Raw genomic sequence first — 19,425 nt, 5'->3', positions numbered from 1 at the left:
ACATTTGTATCTTTGGGGTAAATACCCAGTAGTGCAATTGCTGGATCGTAGGGTAGCTCTATTTTCAACTGTTTGAGGAACCTCCATACTGTTTTCCAGAGGGGTTGCACCAGCTTGCATTCCCACCAACAGTGTAGGAGGGTTCCCCTTTCTCCGCATCCCCGCCAACATCTGTTGTTTCCTGACGTGTTAATTTTAGCCATTCTGACTGGTGTGAGGTGGTATCTCATTGAGGTTTTGATTTGGATTTCCCTGATTTCGAGCGATGTGGAGCACTTTTTCATGTGTCTGTTAGCCATTTGGATGTCTTCTTTGGAAAAATGTCTGTTCATGTCTTCTGCCCATTTCTTGATTGGATTATTTGTTCTTTGGGTGTTGAGTTTGATAAGTTCTTTTTAGATTTTGGATACTAGCCCTTTATCTGATATGTCATTTGCCAATATCTTCTCCCATTCTGTCGGTTGTCTTTTGGTTTTGTGGACTGTTTCTTTTGCTGTGCAAAAGCTTTTTATCTTGATGAAGTCCCAATAGTTCATTTTTGCCCTTGCTTCCCTTGCCTTTGGCGATGTTTCTAGGAAGAAGTTGCTGTGGCTGAGGTCGAAGAGGTTGCTGCCTGTGTTCTCCTTTAGGATTTTGATGGACTCCTGTCTCACATTTAGGTCTTTCAACCATTTTGAGTCTATTTTTGTGTGTGGTGTAAGGAAATACTAATCCATTATTTTTAATCAAAACATGATCTTATCAAAACAGTTTTTGGAGTGGTGGCCAACCACACTATTGTTTTAAGCTGTTCAGTTTTTGGGTCATTTGTTACACAGGCATAGATATATTTTCTCAGGATGGTTCAGTTACCAAAAGAATTACTTGACGTTAACATAAACGATACCCACTAAAGAGACAGAACATTCTTAGAATTTTGGAAGTCCCAGGACCCCAGAACTATTCTAAAATTTCTACCTATAGGACCTTAATATGGGTCTGTTTTGGTTCACCTGTGATAATTCCATTCTTTTTCATGACACTGATGTCTGAGATCCATCATGGACAATGTAAAATGAAGTGTAATTTTTGGTTATTGCTAGTCAGCAATGAGATGTACTGTAAATGCTTGTATCAAGCAGCTCTCTGGGATAGTCAGTCTGTTAAACACCAGTTTTCTCACTGATCTGTTAAAATTGGATTGATGACTAGTATCAGGTCTATAAATACACTTTTAAGTTGATGAAACTGCTTTTGAGTGTCTTTGTATTAATATAACTAGGCAATACCTCATTGTTATCAATTAAAAATATATGCAGCCTCCACACATATGGATTTCTGATTATGTGGTTCATTACTGAAAAATCTAGGTCTTAGGCCAACCATCTAATATTGTTTTTAGCTAATTAACTAATTGATTAAAATGTTCAGTCAAAGAACATTTATTTAGTATCTACCAGGCACTGGGGTTATGAAGAAGGCAAACCTCTGCCTTCAAGGATTTAAAACTACGTAGTTAGTAATTATGTTATGAATGCTTAGTATAGAGCAAGCAGACTAGCTTCTGATATACCAGTTTATGGTGGTGTATGGTTCAGATTTTGGTATCATTTATATTTTGAACACTGACTAGTGTTTACAGTATAAAAGTGCCTGTTTGATTGCCCTCGAAGCATAATTGCACTGTTTCTATCATAACAGGGTTTACAGTGGTTTCTTTGCTGTTATGACTCAGGAATACAACCACAATTAAAAACACTGCTTAAATGGAAAAAATGTAATCCAGTTGATGATATGCTTTTCTGGAACGCACTACAAGAAGGGATGGCTGCCCAGAAGAACAATACATTCGTGTATCATGATCGTTTAATTATAGAATTAGAAAGAAGAATGTTCAAGGTCAAGATATACATTTGAATCATCCTGAAACCACACTTTTGTATAGTTGTCTTCAAGTCTGCTTTTGCACAAAAGCAGACCAAAAAAATACGCTAAAATGTTTTAAAATGAATTAGTGCATACCTGCTGTCCTTTATCAAATGTTCCTAAGATGTATGAAGATCAACTATATGTTCTGAGCGGAGGGTTCTTCACACTGTAGTCTTTATGAGGTTTCCAGGGCACTATTTTTTGACATGTTTTGGTCTCTCTTTAAGGAAAGAATATATTTCAAAAAACCTAGAATATTACAAAAGGAAAATATCAAGATCTCACAAATAAACATTTATATAGAAGACTAAGTTAAAAATTTTGAATCAGTATTAATTTATATATACTCATTTGCTTATGGATTGCTGTATATTTCAACACTTGCTGTTTCCTTTTCCAATTTATTTTTCCCTATAGCACATCTCATTACCTGATATAATACATACTATACTTATTTAGCTTATCTGCTGCCTGACTGCCCCACTGAAACAGGTGCTTCATGATTGCAGTATTTCGACTGTTTTGTCTACGGCCACATCCTCAGTGCCCAGAAGTTCCCAGGAAATAATAAGTGTTCAATAAATATTGATTAAATAAATTAATGGTCAGGGTGCTTCCATGCATCCTTAATTCCTGTCTCCATATCCATTACTCTTTTTTTTTTTTTTAAGATTTTATCTATTTATTTGAGAGAGAGAATGAGAGATAGCATGAGAGGGAAGAGGGTCAGAGGGAGAAGCAGACTCCCTGCTGAGCAGGGAGTCCGATGCGGGACTCGATCCCGGGACTCCAGGATCACAACCTGAGCCGAAGGCAGCCGCTCAACCAACTGAGCCACCCAGGCGCCCCATATCCATTACTCTTGACAAAGTTTTCACATCTCCTGACCCAACTTAAGATACCCTAAGTACCCTAAATGAATGCTTTCCCAATATGATAAACAAATACATGTCTCAAACTTAAAAACTAGCCTCATGCTTAATAGTGAAACATTAATTGACATTGCTGCAAGGATTAAGGACTATCACTTCTGTTAATGAATATTGTTTTGGAGGCGGTAGCCAGTGAAATTAGCTGTGAGAAAGAAATAAGAGGCATAAACATTTGGAAAGAAAAGGCAAATTATTATCATGTGCAGATGGCATGACTGTATACTTACAAAACCCTATAAAACACTATAACACAAAGAGCATTCAATAAAACTATAGTTACTAAATGGATGTAAAAATCAATCATCTCTATATGCAAATGAAAATGACTTAGAAAATAGATAAAAATATCCCGCTTACTGTATCAGCTAAGAATTTGAAACCATCCAATACAGGTTTAATTCCAATAATATAGAAAAAACTTTAAAATTGTTGAAAGAAATAAAAGAAGATTTATGTAAGTGGAAAGATGTATTGTGTTCTTATATAAGGACCCAGATGATAAAGTTGTAAATTCTCCCTAATCTACATAATCAAAATATTCCTAATAAAATGCCAAGAGTAATTTTTTTTTGAAATTTGATAAAATGACACTAAATTCTTATGGAAAAATAAATATGGGAGAGCCCAAAGGATTTTGAATAAGAATGACGGGGATGGGATGGATGACCTCTGTTAGATGTGGAGATAGAAGCCCAGGCACTAAAACAGCCCGATTCTAGTGCTTGAAGAAACAGAAGGACGTACTAGAATAGAGTTCAGAGACAGAAGCACATACGTAGTGAAATCTAGTGTAAGATAAAAGGTGGAGAAAAGTGGACATTCAATAAATGGTGAGAGGGGGGATAGGCTAGACATCTGGAAACCAAACCAAAAGCAAATCCTTATTGCATTCCTTACACTAAAGTAAATATCAGACGGAGTAAAAATGTAAATGTTGGAAACAAATAAACCACCGAAGGACATAATAAAAGCAGCTGCACAAGAACTTAAAGCTTCTGTACAACAACAACAAAAAATCACAAAGTTGAAAGGCACATTAGAAAATGGGAAAACTATTTTCAAGAAATATGACAAAGAGCTAATTTCCTTAATTTATAAAGAAGTGTAATACTGCATTAGTAAAACGGGCAAAGTATATGAACACATTACAGAACAAACACAATACGGAAACACAGACAACCAAGGAATACCTGAAAAGATGTTCAGTTAGAGGCACCTGGGTGGCTCAGTTGGTTAAGCGTCTGCCTTTGGCTCAGGTCATGATCTCAGGGTCCTGGGATCGAGCCCTGCTTCTCCCCCTCCCTCTGACCCTCCCCCCTGCTCATGCTCTCTCTCCCCCAAATAATAAATAAAATCTTAAAAAAAGATGTTCAATTAATTAATGAAATACAAATGAAAACTATTAGAATCCAGTTTAATCCATCAGAATGGCAAAAATTAAAGGTTTGGATAATGTATCATTATAACTATGATTAATGATAATACTTCCAATGCATAGTGTAAAACATAAAAGAATGAAATACATCTCTGCATGTATGGATATATAAAAAACCCTAAGAGACGCTCATTTTCTTTTCTTTTTAGAGATTTATTTATTTTAGAGAAAGAGAGAGACAGAGTTTGGGGTGGGGAGAGGCAGAGGGAGAAGAGAGAATCTCAAGCAGATTCCATGCTGAGAGCAGAGCCCAGCACGGGGCTTGATCCCACGATCCTGAGAGCATGACCCGAGCCAAAACCAAGAGTTGGATGCTTAACCGACTGCACCGCCCAGACTCCCTGAGATGTTCATTTTCTAATCAATATCTGTAGGTTGCCAATCACCTGCCATAATGAAAGGAATTAAAGTCCCATTTTTAAGATATAAGACTTGCATTTGGTACCATGTAGGCTGAATAAGGCCCCCAGGTCACTCCAAGGATGTGCTCCTAATCCCCAGAACCTGTGAATCCCTAGACCCTGTGGCCAGAACTTCTCTGTATAGTAAAAGGGACTTTGCAGTGATCAGGTGAAGGGCCCTGAGGTGGGGAGATTACCCATGTGGGCCTGATGTAAACAAAGGGCCTATGGGGGTGCAGACCCTGAAAGAGCTGGTCAGAAGACGCAATATGATGTAGGAAGCAGAGTCAGAAAAAGATGCTTTGCTGCTGGCTTTGAAGACGGAGGAAGGGGTCACAGGCCACAGACAGGCTTCTCTAGAAGCTGGAAAAGGCCAGGGAAAGGATTCACCCCTGGAGCCTCCAGAAGGAACCAGACCTGCTGACACCTTAATGTTAGCTCCATAAGACTCATTTCAGACTTCTGATCCCCAGAATTGTAAGAGAATAGATTTGTGTTGTTTTAAGCCACCGAGTTTGTGCTTGTTACAGCCGACACAGGACACTAATACAGATAATCTGGAAAAACATCACGCATCACAATGAGACTAAGAGCAGGCTATTAGAATATAAATCAAATGCACTATTACAAATTTCAAAAAGTCAAAGAGGAGGGGGAGTTCAAATGCTTTGGAGAAGTAACTTAATGCTCCCAGAAACCATCTTGCCTAAGCGTGCCTGGGCTACATCTTGGAAAAACATGACCAACCTTGTGGAGTAGGTGCGATTGTTGGCTTTGGAAAAACTAACTGGAGAAGAGAGTGGATTCTCACCAGCATTCAGGATGGACATTCTGAAAAAGCAAGAAGGCTGACCCTGTGCACAGGGTTTTCTTGGTGCAGGTGTGCCCGGAGGCTGATATAAGAGGCTGGGTGGCAGGGCAGGGGTGGGGGTGGAGATGGCAGAGAATGGCAAGGGGCTGGCAGGCAGCTGGCAAGGCCGGGAAATTAACTACACAGAGCAAAGAAGTTAATCGAGGAAATATATTTAGAATCATGGAGGCCAAGTTTCTTTCCGCTTTCAAGTGTTTTACTTACATGGAAAAAACCCTGAGGTGTTGGATAGGAATATTGGGTTAAAAATACACACACACGGAAACAGAAACAGTTATAGATCTATGTGTATGTGTGTGTGTATTTTTCCTAACTCTGCTCCCTGAGAGGGCCTAGAAGCAATGGCCCCCCAGGAACAATGAGCACACTGAGCACCAACCTCCACTAAAATGCCATTTTCCATTAAGAAGAATCAGGTTCCTTGGAGGAACGGGTAGCTCCAGGCCTGGGATAAGGCAAGTCCAAGGTAAGGCCGGTGTGTGTCAAAGGGCACAGAAGCCAGCTTAATGAAGTTCTCGCTGGTCAAATCTAGGAGAATTTGAGCATCGAAATAAATGATGGTACAAGATGACAACCTACTAAAATAAAGTAGGAATCCGTGAGTCCATCCTGTTATAATGAATAACTAAATGGATGAGGAAAGAAGAGAAAGCTCTTCCTTACGGTAGGATGACAACTAATAAGCGAACAAGGAGCGGTGAGAAGAGAGGATGGTGATTTGACGACTATCACAGAGGTAGTCGAGACAGGCAGGAGTTGTCAACGGATGCTAAAGGCCAGTAAATGTCAGACTGATAAGGAACAGAATTTGGCATCCTACTAATCAAAAAGAAAGGGAAAGATGGTGACCTTGTAGAGAAAGCTGGCAGATACCACCCTGACCAGGTCATCAAGGTTCACATCCCCCATGATGGGACAGGTAGACCGCACGTGCCTCCCCCTGCCTGAGGAGGACACAGGGTCATTTCAGGGCTCTTCCTCCCAGGAACATGGCCACAGTCAGGTCATGAGAAAGCAGCAGCCGGATCCAGGGTGAGGGTCTTCCTGCAGAACAGAGGAAGGCCCGAACTCTTTAACAAAACTCTTTAACACAGACACTTTGACACAAAATTAAGCAGAATATTAAATGAATAGCAAAGCTCTTCGTTTAGCTTATAAAAATAGTATCCTATCAGTAAGATGATCACCTATCTCAAAGGCTTTCAAAAACACTATTTCAAACATCGCACCCACCTTTAAGATTATGTGTCCCAATTTTTGGTCATTCTCATATTGAAGAAGGGAAGTTCAAGAATCAACACTGCTTAAGGAGAAAGGGAGTCTGCTATAAAAGAAGAAAAGAAGGCACGCGTGGCCAGATATGTGAGTTCTCGTGCCAGCTCTGCCGGGATGGCCAGCTGTTTGACCTCAACTCTTCAACGTCTGAAGTTAGCTAATTGTGCTCAGTAACTTCTAAGGGCCAGTCCCGCACGAAAATCCATGAATTAAATATACCTATATATACACATATCAAAGTTCAAGCTTTATTTGATAATATGAAAATGTGCCATGTTCAGTGTTTGGATGGTTATAGACAAGTGATGTAGGTTTGGTCATTTAACACCTTGATATATTTTATTTATTTTTAACAAAAACCCGGAATTCCTTACCAGACTGAATATTCCAAAGAAGCGCCTTCAGGATGAGAAAAGGAGGAACTCTGTCTCTCTACTTCCACCAAGTGGTGGCAAGTGCAATATCCCACGTGAACCTAACAAAAATTGAATGAGTTAAGGGCTAAATTTCTGCAAGTGTGCATTTTCACCTCCCTCCCGTGGCCATTGCCACATTTCTTTTTAATTTTCACTGTTGACCTGATATTTACTAGAATTTTATTCTATTCTAATAAGTTGTACTAAAATACCCTACCTTGATTTATCTTACACATTAAAATGTTCATTTCCTTCATTCCTTCAACACGTATTTGAGAGCTTTCTACGTGCCAGAACAGTATGCGGTACGGGGGGGTGTCACGGACACAAACGAACGCCTCTCTTTTCATGGAGCTTATATGATGGTAATAAAATAATCACAATGGTGACGGTTCTAAGTGTTTTAGAGGAAAGAGATACAGTTCTGTGAAGATATATGACAGAGAAACCTGATCTAGACGGTGACCTTGGAAGTTCTATGGAAGGGCCATCTGAGCGGAGATACGACAGGTCAGTGGGAACTAACCACCCAAAAAGGAATGGAGGGTAAGAAGGAAGTCCGTTGTGGACGGAGAGAGGACAGTTCCAAGGCCTGGTGGGTAGACGGGCCCATGTGGCTGGGCCCCAGGGGTTCCCGATGAGTCTCCAGAGGTAGGTGGGGGTGAGCAGCTGGAGGGCAGGTTTATGATTTGGGTCATTAATCCAAGAGCAACGGGGAGCTAGCAGTGAGCAAAAGGGGGAGGCTGGGGAAGAGATAACATAATTTGCTCTGCTTCCTGAAGGTTACTTGGACTGCAGTGTGGAAAACAGAAAAGAGAAAAGCCAGAGGAGAGGATTTCAGAAGGCTGCAGAAAGGAGAGGGCAGCTTGGACTAAGGTGCACAGGAGGCAGTGCTCAGTGACCCACTGGATGCCGGGGTGAGGGGAAAGGTCAGGGAGCTGTCCTAGCTGCCGATGGAGGAGGTCCCAGCTGGGAGGGGTGGCAGGAGACTGGTCTTCTGCACACGGTGTTGGTGTCTGAGAGGTATTAAGAGGCAAGGCCATCCCGCTAGCTGGACATATGGGTCAGCTCAGAAAAGAGGGTCAAGCTGGAAAGATAAAGTTGGGAGTCCAGAGCATAGAGATGGTGAGCATGGGTGTGTGCCTAACGTCCGGATACAGGCAGCATGGGGAGAGAATGTGATGAGAACCAACTGAGCTTTGAGACACTGCAATATTAAGGGGCCCAGAAAAGGAGAGGGAGGCAGCATGTAGCAGGAAAAGCAGAAAGCGGCTGGGTGGATGGGGGCACAGAAGCCAAGGGAAGACAGCGTTTCAAGAGATGGGAGCAGCAGGGTCAAATTTAAATGCTGCCAAGAGACTGAGCAAGATGAGGCCTGCAAACGTCTGATCAGTGGTTTTTGTTTTAGTATAGCGATGAGGGTGGAAGGCAGTCTAGAGTGGGCTAAGGGATGAGACACAAGAAATGGATGCACGGAAGACGGCAATTCTTTAAAAAGTTTGCCTGTCAAAGGGAATGAGAGATTGAGCAATAGCTGGAAAATGAAGGGGAACATGGGGTCAAGAGAGATTTTTTTCTCTTCCTTTTGTGACGGGACAATGGACCATGTTTAAAAGCCAAAGGGAAAGAGCCAGTTGAGATGGAACAGGTGACAGCTGATAGGGAAATCATAAGGTTTTTGACAAGCGGGTAGGGATGCTATCCAAAGCACCGGGGGGCGGGGGGGGCTTGGATGGGAGGGATAGCTGAGGACGGCTGTAGGTAAGGCTGTAGTTGCGGTAGCGGGGGCTTGGAGACACCCGGCAGACAGCTTTCGTTCCTCTAGGAAGTGACTGCACGAGGGGAAGGTGTGAGATCAAATCTGAGTAAAAGGGGAGGTTTATGATGTGCAGCATCCTATGGCCCCTCTGCAAGTTGCAGTGATCCTACCATGCTACTTTCGTTAATTGGGGTTTCACTTGAGGAAAAAGAGAAAAAATGGGAGCTGGGGGGTTTGCGATGGGCAGGGTACAGGTGTGTCGGGGCCATTAGCTCCCTGAGGGCAAGGGCCTGTCCCTGTCAATCCCTGCATCACTCTGGGACTGACTGACTAGAGTACCAGCGCCCAGGCACTCACTGTCAAACTGACCAACACTGGGATGATCACTTGTCTCCATTTCAGTCTGCCTCTTTTGGTGCGTCTCTAAACAACCAAAACCAAAGAGTGGGGAATAAACAGAACCTGAGTTCCTCCGCGTCTTCTTTTTCTCACTTGGAAGGAGGCTCTGGATTCTTTTACTCTTCTGTACGGTTTTAAAGGTCTTGTCAAAGTTCTATCCAGGGACACAGTCATATACCCAAGAAAGCTAAGGGGCATCTTTCCATTTTTAGCTTGTTAACACTACAGTGTTTATGCAGCTTTGGCTACCTGTTTAAAAGCTGCAATCTTCAAAATGCGTACGAAAAATTATCTTTATCTACGTAATCTATGAAACTCATATCCTTAAAAGAAAACCTTGACTCACTTGAAATGACAGAGAATGGGAACACAGAGTAAGCCTGTCCACATTCCAATTGGCAGGCAGGAGATGATGGTGGCCTGCACAGGGGTGGCAATAGTGGGGGTTGGCAGAAACGGTGGGACTGTGCATCTCTTCGGGGCATGATACGAAGGACGTGTTGACGGACTGATTGTGGGGAGGGAGGAAAACAGGAGCAAGGAGGACCTCAAGGCCCGGACCAGCGCGCGAACGGCTTCCAGTAATGGGGTGGGTAAAGGTGTGGCAAGCGCAGGTTGGAGGGAATGCCAGGACTTCCCTTGGACACCCAAGTGTGGATGGGGGCAGAGCCGTGGTGAGCACGCAGGTCTGAAGTTCTGGGGGAGGGTCAGGGCTGGAGACACACTTTTGGGGCTCGTTGGCATTTAGAAGGGTCACGAGCCTATGAGGCTGGATGAATTTATCGAGGGAGCGAGTGTAGATAGGAAAAAAAAAAAAAGGTTCACGGTCTTGCTCAGCAGAGGAACACCCATCTTGAAGAAAGTCACCTGTGGCGCGAGGGGGAAACTGCGGACAAAGCGCTCCAAGGCTGAGCGAGCGAGGAACACAGTGCAGAAATTTCGAAGAACTCACATTTCCACGGGCTGGGGATAAGGAAACGTCAGCACTGAAGTCACAAGCAAAAAGCGAAACAAAGCTAACGCGGGTAGGCAGACGCGAACCTGAAGGCATCAGATGCCCACCGGAACAAAGCCCTGGCCAAAGCCCGCAAGTGGGGGGCGGGGCTGACGGCGGCGCCGGGCGGCCGCGGGTCCCGGGGCCGGTCGGGGCCGCCCCTGCCCGAACGCCCCGGCGGCCAGGCCGCGTGAGGAGGGGCCCCGGCGGCGCGCCGAGGGCGGGCGAGGGCGTAGGCCCCTGTCCGGGCTGCGAGGCCACGCTCTGCGGGAGGAGGCGGCCGGCGGCCCGGCTACGTTACCAGCTCCACCGAGAGCGAGGCGGCGCGGCCCCCCGAGCTGGGCAGGGGCCGGGGCTGAGTGGCGGCACCGGAAGGCCCGGAGGCTGGAGGAGGAGGCTCTGGCTGGGGCCGGGCCGGGCCGTTACCTGCTCCGCGCGGCCACCGCCGCAGCGCCAAGCCCGCAGCCTCGCGGACCCCGCAGCCTCGCGGACCCCGCAGCCTCGCGGACCCCGCAGCCTCGCGGACCCCGCAGCCTCGCGGACCCCGCAGCCTCGCGGACCCCGCAGCCTCGCGGACCCCGCAGCCTCGCGGACCCCGCAGCCTCGCGGACCCCGCGCGTCGCCCTGGAAACCCGCGCGCGGCGCCTCCTGGGACTGGCTGAGCCGGGCAGCGGGGCCGCTAGGTCCGCGCGCTTGCGCACTGGTGAGCTGAGCGCAGGAACTTCGGCCCGGTAACCTCCCCCGCCGGCTCGCCTGCACGCTCGGGGCTCCCACCACCCGCCTGGCCGCGTCTCGAGCGAACGAACGGATCCCGCGGCAGTGCAGCTGTCCCTTCACGCTCTCGGTCGCACTCGCCCCTGTACTGGTGTTTTTGGATCCCGAGTCCAGTGCGCATGTGCGGTTCCCTGCCGGGAGGCGCACCGACCCAGAGCAAGGCGCTCCAGGTTGGCTGCTAGGCAGGTAGGGAGAGGAGTGGATCCAGGAAGGCAGGTGTAGATGCCAGGTTCCCCGGGAAGGGGCTGGGCCCAGCCGGGCAGGTGCAGACTCGTCTCTGCTCGGTGAAGAAGTGGATCGAGAGCAGAGCACCCCCGTTGACCTCTCTTTATAAAGATGAATTTCTTTGGTGAAAGAAAATCTGATCCCAAAGCAATGCATGTTGGTGGTAGAGAATTTAGAATGTACAGCAAAGTACAAAGAAAAATTAAAAATTACCTAGATGATGGAATTGCGGGTGATTTTTAATGATTACCTAGGAATTGTCAATGACTGCATCGGCAGACTCAAGCAACATTTATATTACTTCTCTTCCTCCCCGCCTTCCCCTCCCCCCGTTGTACTGATGCCATGTTGAATATCCCTATAAGTGAGTCTTTGACGTGTGAAAATTAATAAAGGGAAACATCGCTAAAGTAGGTTTGAGGCTAGAAGGGGGAGCCCTTACCATTCAACTCAATTACGGGCTCCAACAGAAGTGTCAGTTACAGACTCCCCAACAGAAGAGCGTCAACAGGAAAGAATTATCAATTATGGGCCCAAGAGGGAAAGATGTGCTTTGCATCTCTTTCAAGAAAGCGGCCACCCCCTGTAACTCCGTCAAGGAGAAAGTCATCACCCTGAACTCTTGATTTCCCAGGTGGACTTTTGCATTCCTCCCAACTTTTTCCTTCTCCATAAAATCATGTTCCTCTCCTTTGTTTGTTGGACCTGCCTAAGGTTTTGCCATAGTTGACATGCCCCAAGTTCCAATTCTTTGTTACTCCCGACTAAACCCATTTACTGGCAAAATAACTGACAATTTTATGTTTAAGGTTAACAGAGGTCACCCCTGACTCCTTAGAATAAATCCTACATGTGAAATCGAAGGATCAAAGGAAATGCCCCCTTTGAGGCTTTCTGAAGGTAGATGAAAGTTTGCCTTCCAGGCAAATGTCTCCCAATCCTTAACCCACACTGAGGATAATCTTTTTAATTTCTTTAAAAAATATTTGCCCATTTTATTGTTAAAAGTTGATACTTTGATTCTATTCATGTCTTTGCTCAGAAGGGTAGATATTTTTTTCATATTCTTAGTCACCATTTGTACTTTTCGATTTGCTTTTTTCCTGCCTTTTGCCCATTTTTCACTCGGTGCCCATCTTTGTAGAACTTTCTCTGTTCTGTGAAACTCAGGTCTGGCTATATGAAAACTTGGTCTGCGGTAGATGTTGTAAATATTTCCCCCAGTTTGTCAAATACTTTTAAATTTTGTTTGCAGTGTATTTTGATATTTGTGTAGAGTCAAATTGATCCCATTTTCCATCTATGGTTTTTGATTTGGATTTTATGTAGTAGGGGTAGTGGGCGTTTCCAAACTGACTCTGTTTAGATCTAGTTTTTTAAGGGGTGAGGAAGGGGCAAGTCTTCCCTTTCACGTCACCACCCCAAGAGCGCCCACTCTTAATTTTGGTGGGCTGTGTTTCAACAACCTTAGGTCGTGAGTTATCCCTACAAGGTGGGTGGTGGCGCTCTTTGTTGCTGGTGAGCTGGGCAGCATCTCTTGGAGGACATACAGCAGACAGGTGACACCCTAGACTTGACATTCATGGAAAGATGCCTGCTTAATGGCTGATGGTGTCCCCAGCACAGTAACGAAAGTGGCAGTTTATTATTAAGTGAACATCCCAACCCTGGTACTCAGGACTGGAGGATCCTGAAAGATGGAAGTCCCTCAGAGCTTCCTTTCCCATCCGAATGGTCTCTCTTCTTTGCTAGCTGTTCTCAGTCAGCCTTTGTTTCTGCCTTTGAAAGAGGGTGTTTGTTTTCCATAGGTATCCATGTGTCTTATGGAAGGGGAGAGACCTGGTGAGTACAAAGCTGAAGAAATACCTTTAGGAATTCTGCTACATAGTAACATATGCCTTTATTTCTCTGTATTAGTTTAATTAAGTCCACTGTAACAAATCACCACAGACCCAGTGGCTTAAAACAACAGAAATTTAGGGTGCCTGGGTGGCTCAGTTGGTTAAGCGACTGCCTTCGGCTCAGGTCATGATCCTGGGGTCCCGGGATCGAGTCCCGCATCGGGCTCCCTGCTCAGCAGGGAGTCTGCTTCTCCCTCTGACCTTCCTCCATCTCATGCTCTCTCTCTACCATTCTCTCTCTCAATAAATAAATAAAAATCTTTAAAAAAAAACAGAAATTTACTCTCTTACAGTTCTGGAGGCAAGAAGTCTGAAATCGAGGTGTTGGCAGGGCCAAGCTTCCTCTGAGAGCTCCTGGGAAAAATCCTTCCTTGCCTCTCTGGCTCCCCATGCTCCTTGGCTCATGGCAGCATCAGTCCTGTCTCTGCAGCCCTGTCTTCACATGGTGTTTTTTCTGTCTCTCCCTGTGCCTCCTCTTCTTGTAAGGACATCTGTTATTGGGCTGAGGGCCCACCATGATTTCTTTTCAGAATCTCAACCAATTTCACCTACAAAGATCCTGTTCCCAAATAAGGTTCACATTCTGAAGTTTAGGGTGGACATGAATTTTGAGGGGGGACATTATTCAAGTCACTACTGTTACTCTGGTGGTCCCCACTGTCATTCCACGTAGTACAAATATGCCTTTATTTCCCAAATTTCTCATTTCTCATACACATATCACATTACGTACACCAAAACATAGCATCTGGTATCATTTATTATAAGATCATCTGAGGATCTCTGCCAAGTTTGGAGTCAATACCTCACACTTTTATCATTAAAATTAGATGAAATCTTTCTTTCATAGTGTGTTTGTTCAAGTCACCACGATGTGCACTTTAGCTATCTTAGGATTTTAACTGTTAATTATACCTCAATAAAGCTGAAAAAAATTCTGTAACAAAATAAGTATTGTTCTTTCACTTAGCATCAAGGACTAGGGGTGTGAAATGATAAGCATTCTGCCTCTTCAGTGGAGCACACAGCTTATTTTTGAAGTGAATTTTCTTTCTTTTGTTCTTTTTTTTTTTTTTAAGATTTTATTTATTTGCCAGAGAGAGAGAGAGAGAGAGAGCAGAAGCAGGGGGAGCAGCAGAGGCAGATGGAGAAGCAGCCTCCCTGCTGAGCAAGGACCCGGATGCCGGACTCTATCTCAGGACCCTGGGATCATGTCCTGAGCTGAAGGCAGATGCTTAACCGAATGAGCCACCCAGGCGTCCCTGTAGTGAATTTTCTAAGGCAGAGATTAGTTGAGCTTTATTTTAAGACTCACTTGGAATGTTTCGTATTGGTATTAATTATCTTGAGGTTTATTGGAGTCAGTGTCATAGATGTAAAGATCTTTCAGCTAGAGTTTTCAGAGTTCTAATTTGTACATTTTCACGGTCATTATTAAAAGGATAAGCTTCTAAAAATAATTCATAGTGTAAAGAGGGTGCACTAGGAATTTGAGCGTGGCGTGTCAGGAGTTTTTCTGGTGTGGTGTGGCGATAGAAGGATTGGGTTCGTGTCTTGCTTGGATGCACCATTTCCTGTCCTCACCCTTGAGGAGGGATAGGAATAGAACCCAGTGTTAGTGTTGTGCACATTAAGGGAGTGGTTTATGCAAAGCACTTAGAGCAGATCTGGCATGTGGCACACACTTAAAAATTGTTAGTTCTTGCTTCAAGTAGGCTATTCTTTCTCCCGAGGGCATGTGGACGGAGGTGGTATGTCATTGTCCAAGGCAGTGTTGCCCCATATGATCAGCAGTCGTATATTCTCTAGGGCACATGAGGGTCAACTACAGTTTACGTTACTAATTTACAAAATCATTGAGACATATGCATAGTTTATTACTCTCTTCAATCGTATTTGGAGAAAAATGGCTTGCTCATGTGGTAGAATTTGACACTAAGGTGTTGAAAAAAATACTTTCACAAAAATAGCATATACTTACTTTATGATTTTGAAAATACGGGAAAGGAGCACAAACGACCTATAATCTTTGGTGGGCTTGAAAAAATTTACAATGCTAATGACTTAAATTTGGGGAGCCATCAATCATCTTCACCAAGGGCCTAATTTGGGGAGCAAACTTTGCATAGTGAGGTTCTAAGTTAAATGGCAGTCATCTTAATCATTGGTTCTGATGTAAATGAATTTGAGCTATGTTGCAGGGATGGGGCGTCCCTTCTCGTTAAAGGCGCCTGTCCTGGGGGAGGGGAGCAGGCCTCCAGGCCCCTGGGACTCTGGTGAAGAAGGCAGGTAAAGAAGGCCTCCAGACCCCTCCCTGCTCCAGCATGCCAGTAACCACCTCCTCCGGGAGTAGCCGGGGACCGAAAAATAGAAAGAGAGAGACTCGGTTATCTAAGAGAATAACCCCCTGGTGCCTCCTATGTCCTTGAGCTTGATCTTGAAACCCATCAGAAAAATTGGGAGGTAGCATTTGGGCTTTTTACGCGATTTAAGTATCCACATAAAGAAGACGGAGAGAGACTGTGACAAACATTTATTTTCTCCCCGCGTCTCTGAGATAGTGAAGACATTTCGCTTGTTGAACTCATCCCTGCTGACAGCCGCCGCCGCCGCCCTGCCTTGTCTGGGATGTCAGTGAAACCTTACACGGCTGCTGCCTGTCAGCTTCTGTTCTTTAGGAGCAACAGGTGGGAAAGGGAGAAACCTGGAAGCGGGCCACGCCTAAAGGCATCTCTGGTATATTTCGAGTTCACGGAACTTTTAACCGGCCGGAAAACGTGCAAGTCAGGATGCCTTTGCTTATTCCAAGGCCTGTGTGGCCGTTCGGACCCCCGCGGGGCGTTTGCCCAAAGCCTCGCAGACACGGCGCCCTCGAGGACGGAGCTGGCGTCTTCTGGGCTTTTCCAGCCGCGCCCGGGCGCTCGGCTGCCCCCCCCCCCCCCCCCCCCGCAGGCGCCTGTGCGTGCGCGGCTGCCTGATTGGTGCGCGGCGCAGCCTGGCCTTTTAGGGGCTGTTGTCGGGGGTTTCAAGTCAGTGGCTGCTTTTATCGACCAATCCGGTCGTCGCCCGGCCGATGCCCTCTCGCGCCCGGCCAATGGCGGGGGAAGCCCGCGCCGTCCGCGCCGCTACCGGCAGGCGCCGGGCTTAAGTTGCGGCGGGAGGCGCAGGGGCTCAGACCGCGCTGGGCGGCTGCCAGCTCGCACCTGGCACCTGCACCTGCTGCTACCTGGCACCTGCTACCTGCCCGGCGCGGGCCGCGGTCGGGATCCGTCTAGCGCCGCGTTCCCTCGCGGGGGTGTGTTGGGGGGACCCCTCTTTCCGACTGCCAAAATGGTTATCAAAGTGTTTGTTGCCACATCTTCTGGGTCCATAGCGGTAGGTGTCTGCTGGAATGGGTGGGGGGGCCTTTCTTCCTGTCGGATTTTCTGAGGAACTCAGGCCGGGAAGTGGAAGAAGCGGGTCTGGCCCAGCGTTGGCCTGAAGTTTGTTGTGTGAGGAGTGTGTAAGTCAGCCGTGGCTCCGCAGTAAGCCTGCGTGCCTTTGCTTTCTGCGTTTGCTTTAACCGCGTTGAAGAAGTGTGGAAAATGAGTGATCCTGGCTAGCTGGGTGTGAAAGGGATTCCAGGAAGGGGGCGTGTTTGATACTAGAATTTTTAACATGTGATTTGTGTCACGTTGTGTTCGCATATATTATAGAATCAGAGGCTTTTTTTTTTGGTGGAGTGTTTCTGCCAATCATTCTGTAAGACTTAGACTAATTTAAAGTTGCAAATAAATGACACTGTGTAACCACATTTGGAGGGTGTGATGAAACTAACAAAATGACTGCTGGGTGTGGTTACAGTTGATCCTTGAACAATGCGTGGGTGGTGGTGGTGGGGGTGGTGGTGGGGGTGGTGGTGGGGGTGGTGGTGGGGGTGGTGGGGGTGGTTAGGGGCACTCACACCAGCACAGTTGAAAATCCATGTATAACTTTTGACTCCCCAAAACTTCATTAATGACCTACGGTTGACCAGAAGCCTTACTGACAACTTAACCAGTTGATTAACACACATTTTGTATGTTATATGTAATATAAGCTGTATTCTTGCAATAAGTAAGCTAGAGAAAAGAAAATGTTATTAAGAAAACCATAAGAAAGAGAAAAATACATTTTCAATACTTTCTGTAGTTACAGAAAAAAAATCTGCATATAGGTCGACCCGTGCAGTTTAAAAGTTGTGTTGTTCAAGGGTCAATTGTACTTGCGTGTGTGATGTAACTATACCAAAAGTGTAAAGTTAGCATGTGTAATAGTATTATTTGGGGAAAATGATGTCACAGTGACAAGAGCAGACATCTCTAAGGCCACAGTTTTAAATGCTCTAGGAATTCAAACAGGCCAAAAATAGGTACGAGGTGCGGACCCCATAACACTGCGTCTGATTTCCCTGGGACCAGGCTCAGAATCTCCCCTCCAGTTTCTGCCTTCATTCTGTGCAGGATAGACCTGCCTGAAGAAACAAGGGTAACTGAAGGAGCCACTTCTCCTTGGCAGTGATTCAGGCTTTGATTTTAGGCTTGAACCTGCGGTGTCTGTCGGAGACTGACATTTCTGGGAGCATTTGAGCCTTTAGGGGGCTGTAGGAGGAAGCCGTTTCATCAGTCCTGAGGGCTGGACACCAGCAAGGGGGCTGTTTCCTTTTATATCTAGTTCCTGGGCCATCCTGTAGCTTGGGTTTCACTCAGCCAGGGATGATACCCTCGGCCAGCAGCTGGCTGGAAGCAGCCCCAACGCTGGCTCTTGAATGCCCCCACCCACAGCCCTGAAAGTTCGCGCAGTTTCCAGAGGGCAAGGAGGGAACAAGAGAGAAGAGGCTGGTTGTCCCTCTGAGCACAACCCATCAGCAATGGCTTAGTATCTGTGGAACATCTTTTAACAGAAACAGAGGAGGGAAAATACCAGATGTAAAACCGCAAAATCTTTTGTGGCTGTCAATAACCTCAGAAACTTTTAGTTGACCCATAAAGAGCACATTTTTGGGTTACTAGATTAAATATGATTTTTCCTGAAGAAAATGGCTTTAGTGGCCTTTCAATATGCTGTTGACACTCATTGACGGAAACTTTTACCACTGACCAGTCTTCCACATGTTCTGTAGGCCAGGTGTGAGTGCCCTATGCATCCTTCCAGAGATGGTGAACAAACTTGTGAAGTTCTTAGGATTATTTGATGTCTTACATTCTTGAAGTTTGGGCGTATGATTGAGTTAGCCTCGGAGGGTCTGGAGGGACACTGTTCACTCCAGGATCCTGGAAAAACCACATTAACTGTGGTTCCCCAAGCAAATGTTTTGTTGTCACTTGGAACTGTTTGACCTTGGGAAAGTTATTTCACCTTGCTAAGCCTCAATTTCCTTATCTGTAAAATGAGGATAAGAATAGTATTCGTCTCATGACATCGCCAAGAGGATTTAGGAAATAAGCCTCGAGCGCCTTGCATGGTGTCCAGGGCTCAGTGCTTAATACATATTACAGTTATTAGTGAACTTCGTAATTATTACATATGGCTACTTAATATTATAGTTGTTTTAAGTATTAGGTATTGTAATTTTTGGCTAATGTTAGTTAATGTTTAAAATATATTTTAAAAAGATTTTATTGAGAGAGAGAGACAAGAGAGCATGAGCAGGGGAGAGAGGTAGAGGGAGAGGGAGAAGCAGGCTTCTCACTGAGCAGGGAGCCCGACATGGGGCTTAATCCCAGGATCCTGGGATCATGACCTGAACCAAAGGCAGACACTTCACCGACTGAGCCACCCAGGTGCCCCAATGTTAGTTAATGTTCATCAGTATTATTGTAGTTATAATTATTAGCTAATATTATATATGTGAGTCTGTGATGATTATGTTTCAGAAGAACTGTCCCAAGCCACATAAGTGGAATAATTTCTGTCTTACAACCGATGATTCCCATGGTATCAGTGCTAGTGATTTTCCCTGGGTGGGGGGATTTCACCCAGAAGCTTCTTTGCAGGAGAACCGCAGAGCAGCTTCCAGTGTGTGTGGTGGTGGGTCTGCAAACACTTTACTGCTTGTTTCTTCAGTCTCTTTATTTTAAAAAAGGATTCCTGCCTGCAACTTAGTCAACGAGGGCC

General features: G+C 45.5%; 1 protein-coding gene across 1 annotated transcript in view; it reads left to right on the top strand.

The window, feature by feature from the left end:
- The first annotated feature begins 16,526 nt into the window (after positions 1–16,526).
- SH3BGR (SH3 domain binding glutamate rich protein) overlaps positions 16,527–19,425 on the top strand; it is a 56,760-nt gene continuing 53,861 nt past the window's right edge. Inside the window, exon 1 of the mRNA XM_088023859.1 lies at positions 16,527–16,665. Coding sequence (XP_087879985.1) covers positions 16,621–16,665 — 45 coding nt within the window. The 5' untranslated portion in view covers positions 16,527–16,620. The remainder of the gene's footprint in view (positions 16,666–19,425) is intronic.

This window comes from Eumetopias jubatus, unplaced genomic scaffold, assembly GCF_037043125.1.
Source record: "Eumetopias jubatus isolate StellerSeaLion01/CBP00866 unplaced genomic scaffold, mEumJub1_p1.0 scaffold_1, whole genome shotgun sequence".
Taxonomy (NCBI): Eukaryota; Metazoa; Chordata; class Mammalia; order Carnivora; family Otariidae; genus Eumetopias; species Eumetopias jubatus.
This window is presented reverse-complemented; position numbering and strand designations above follow the sequence as displayed.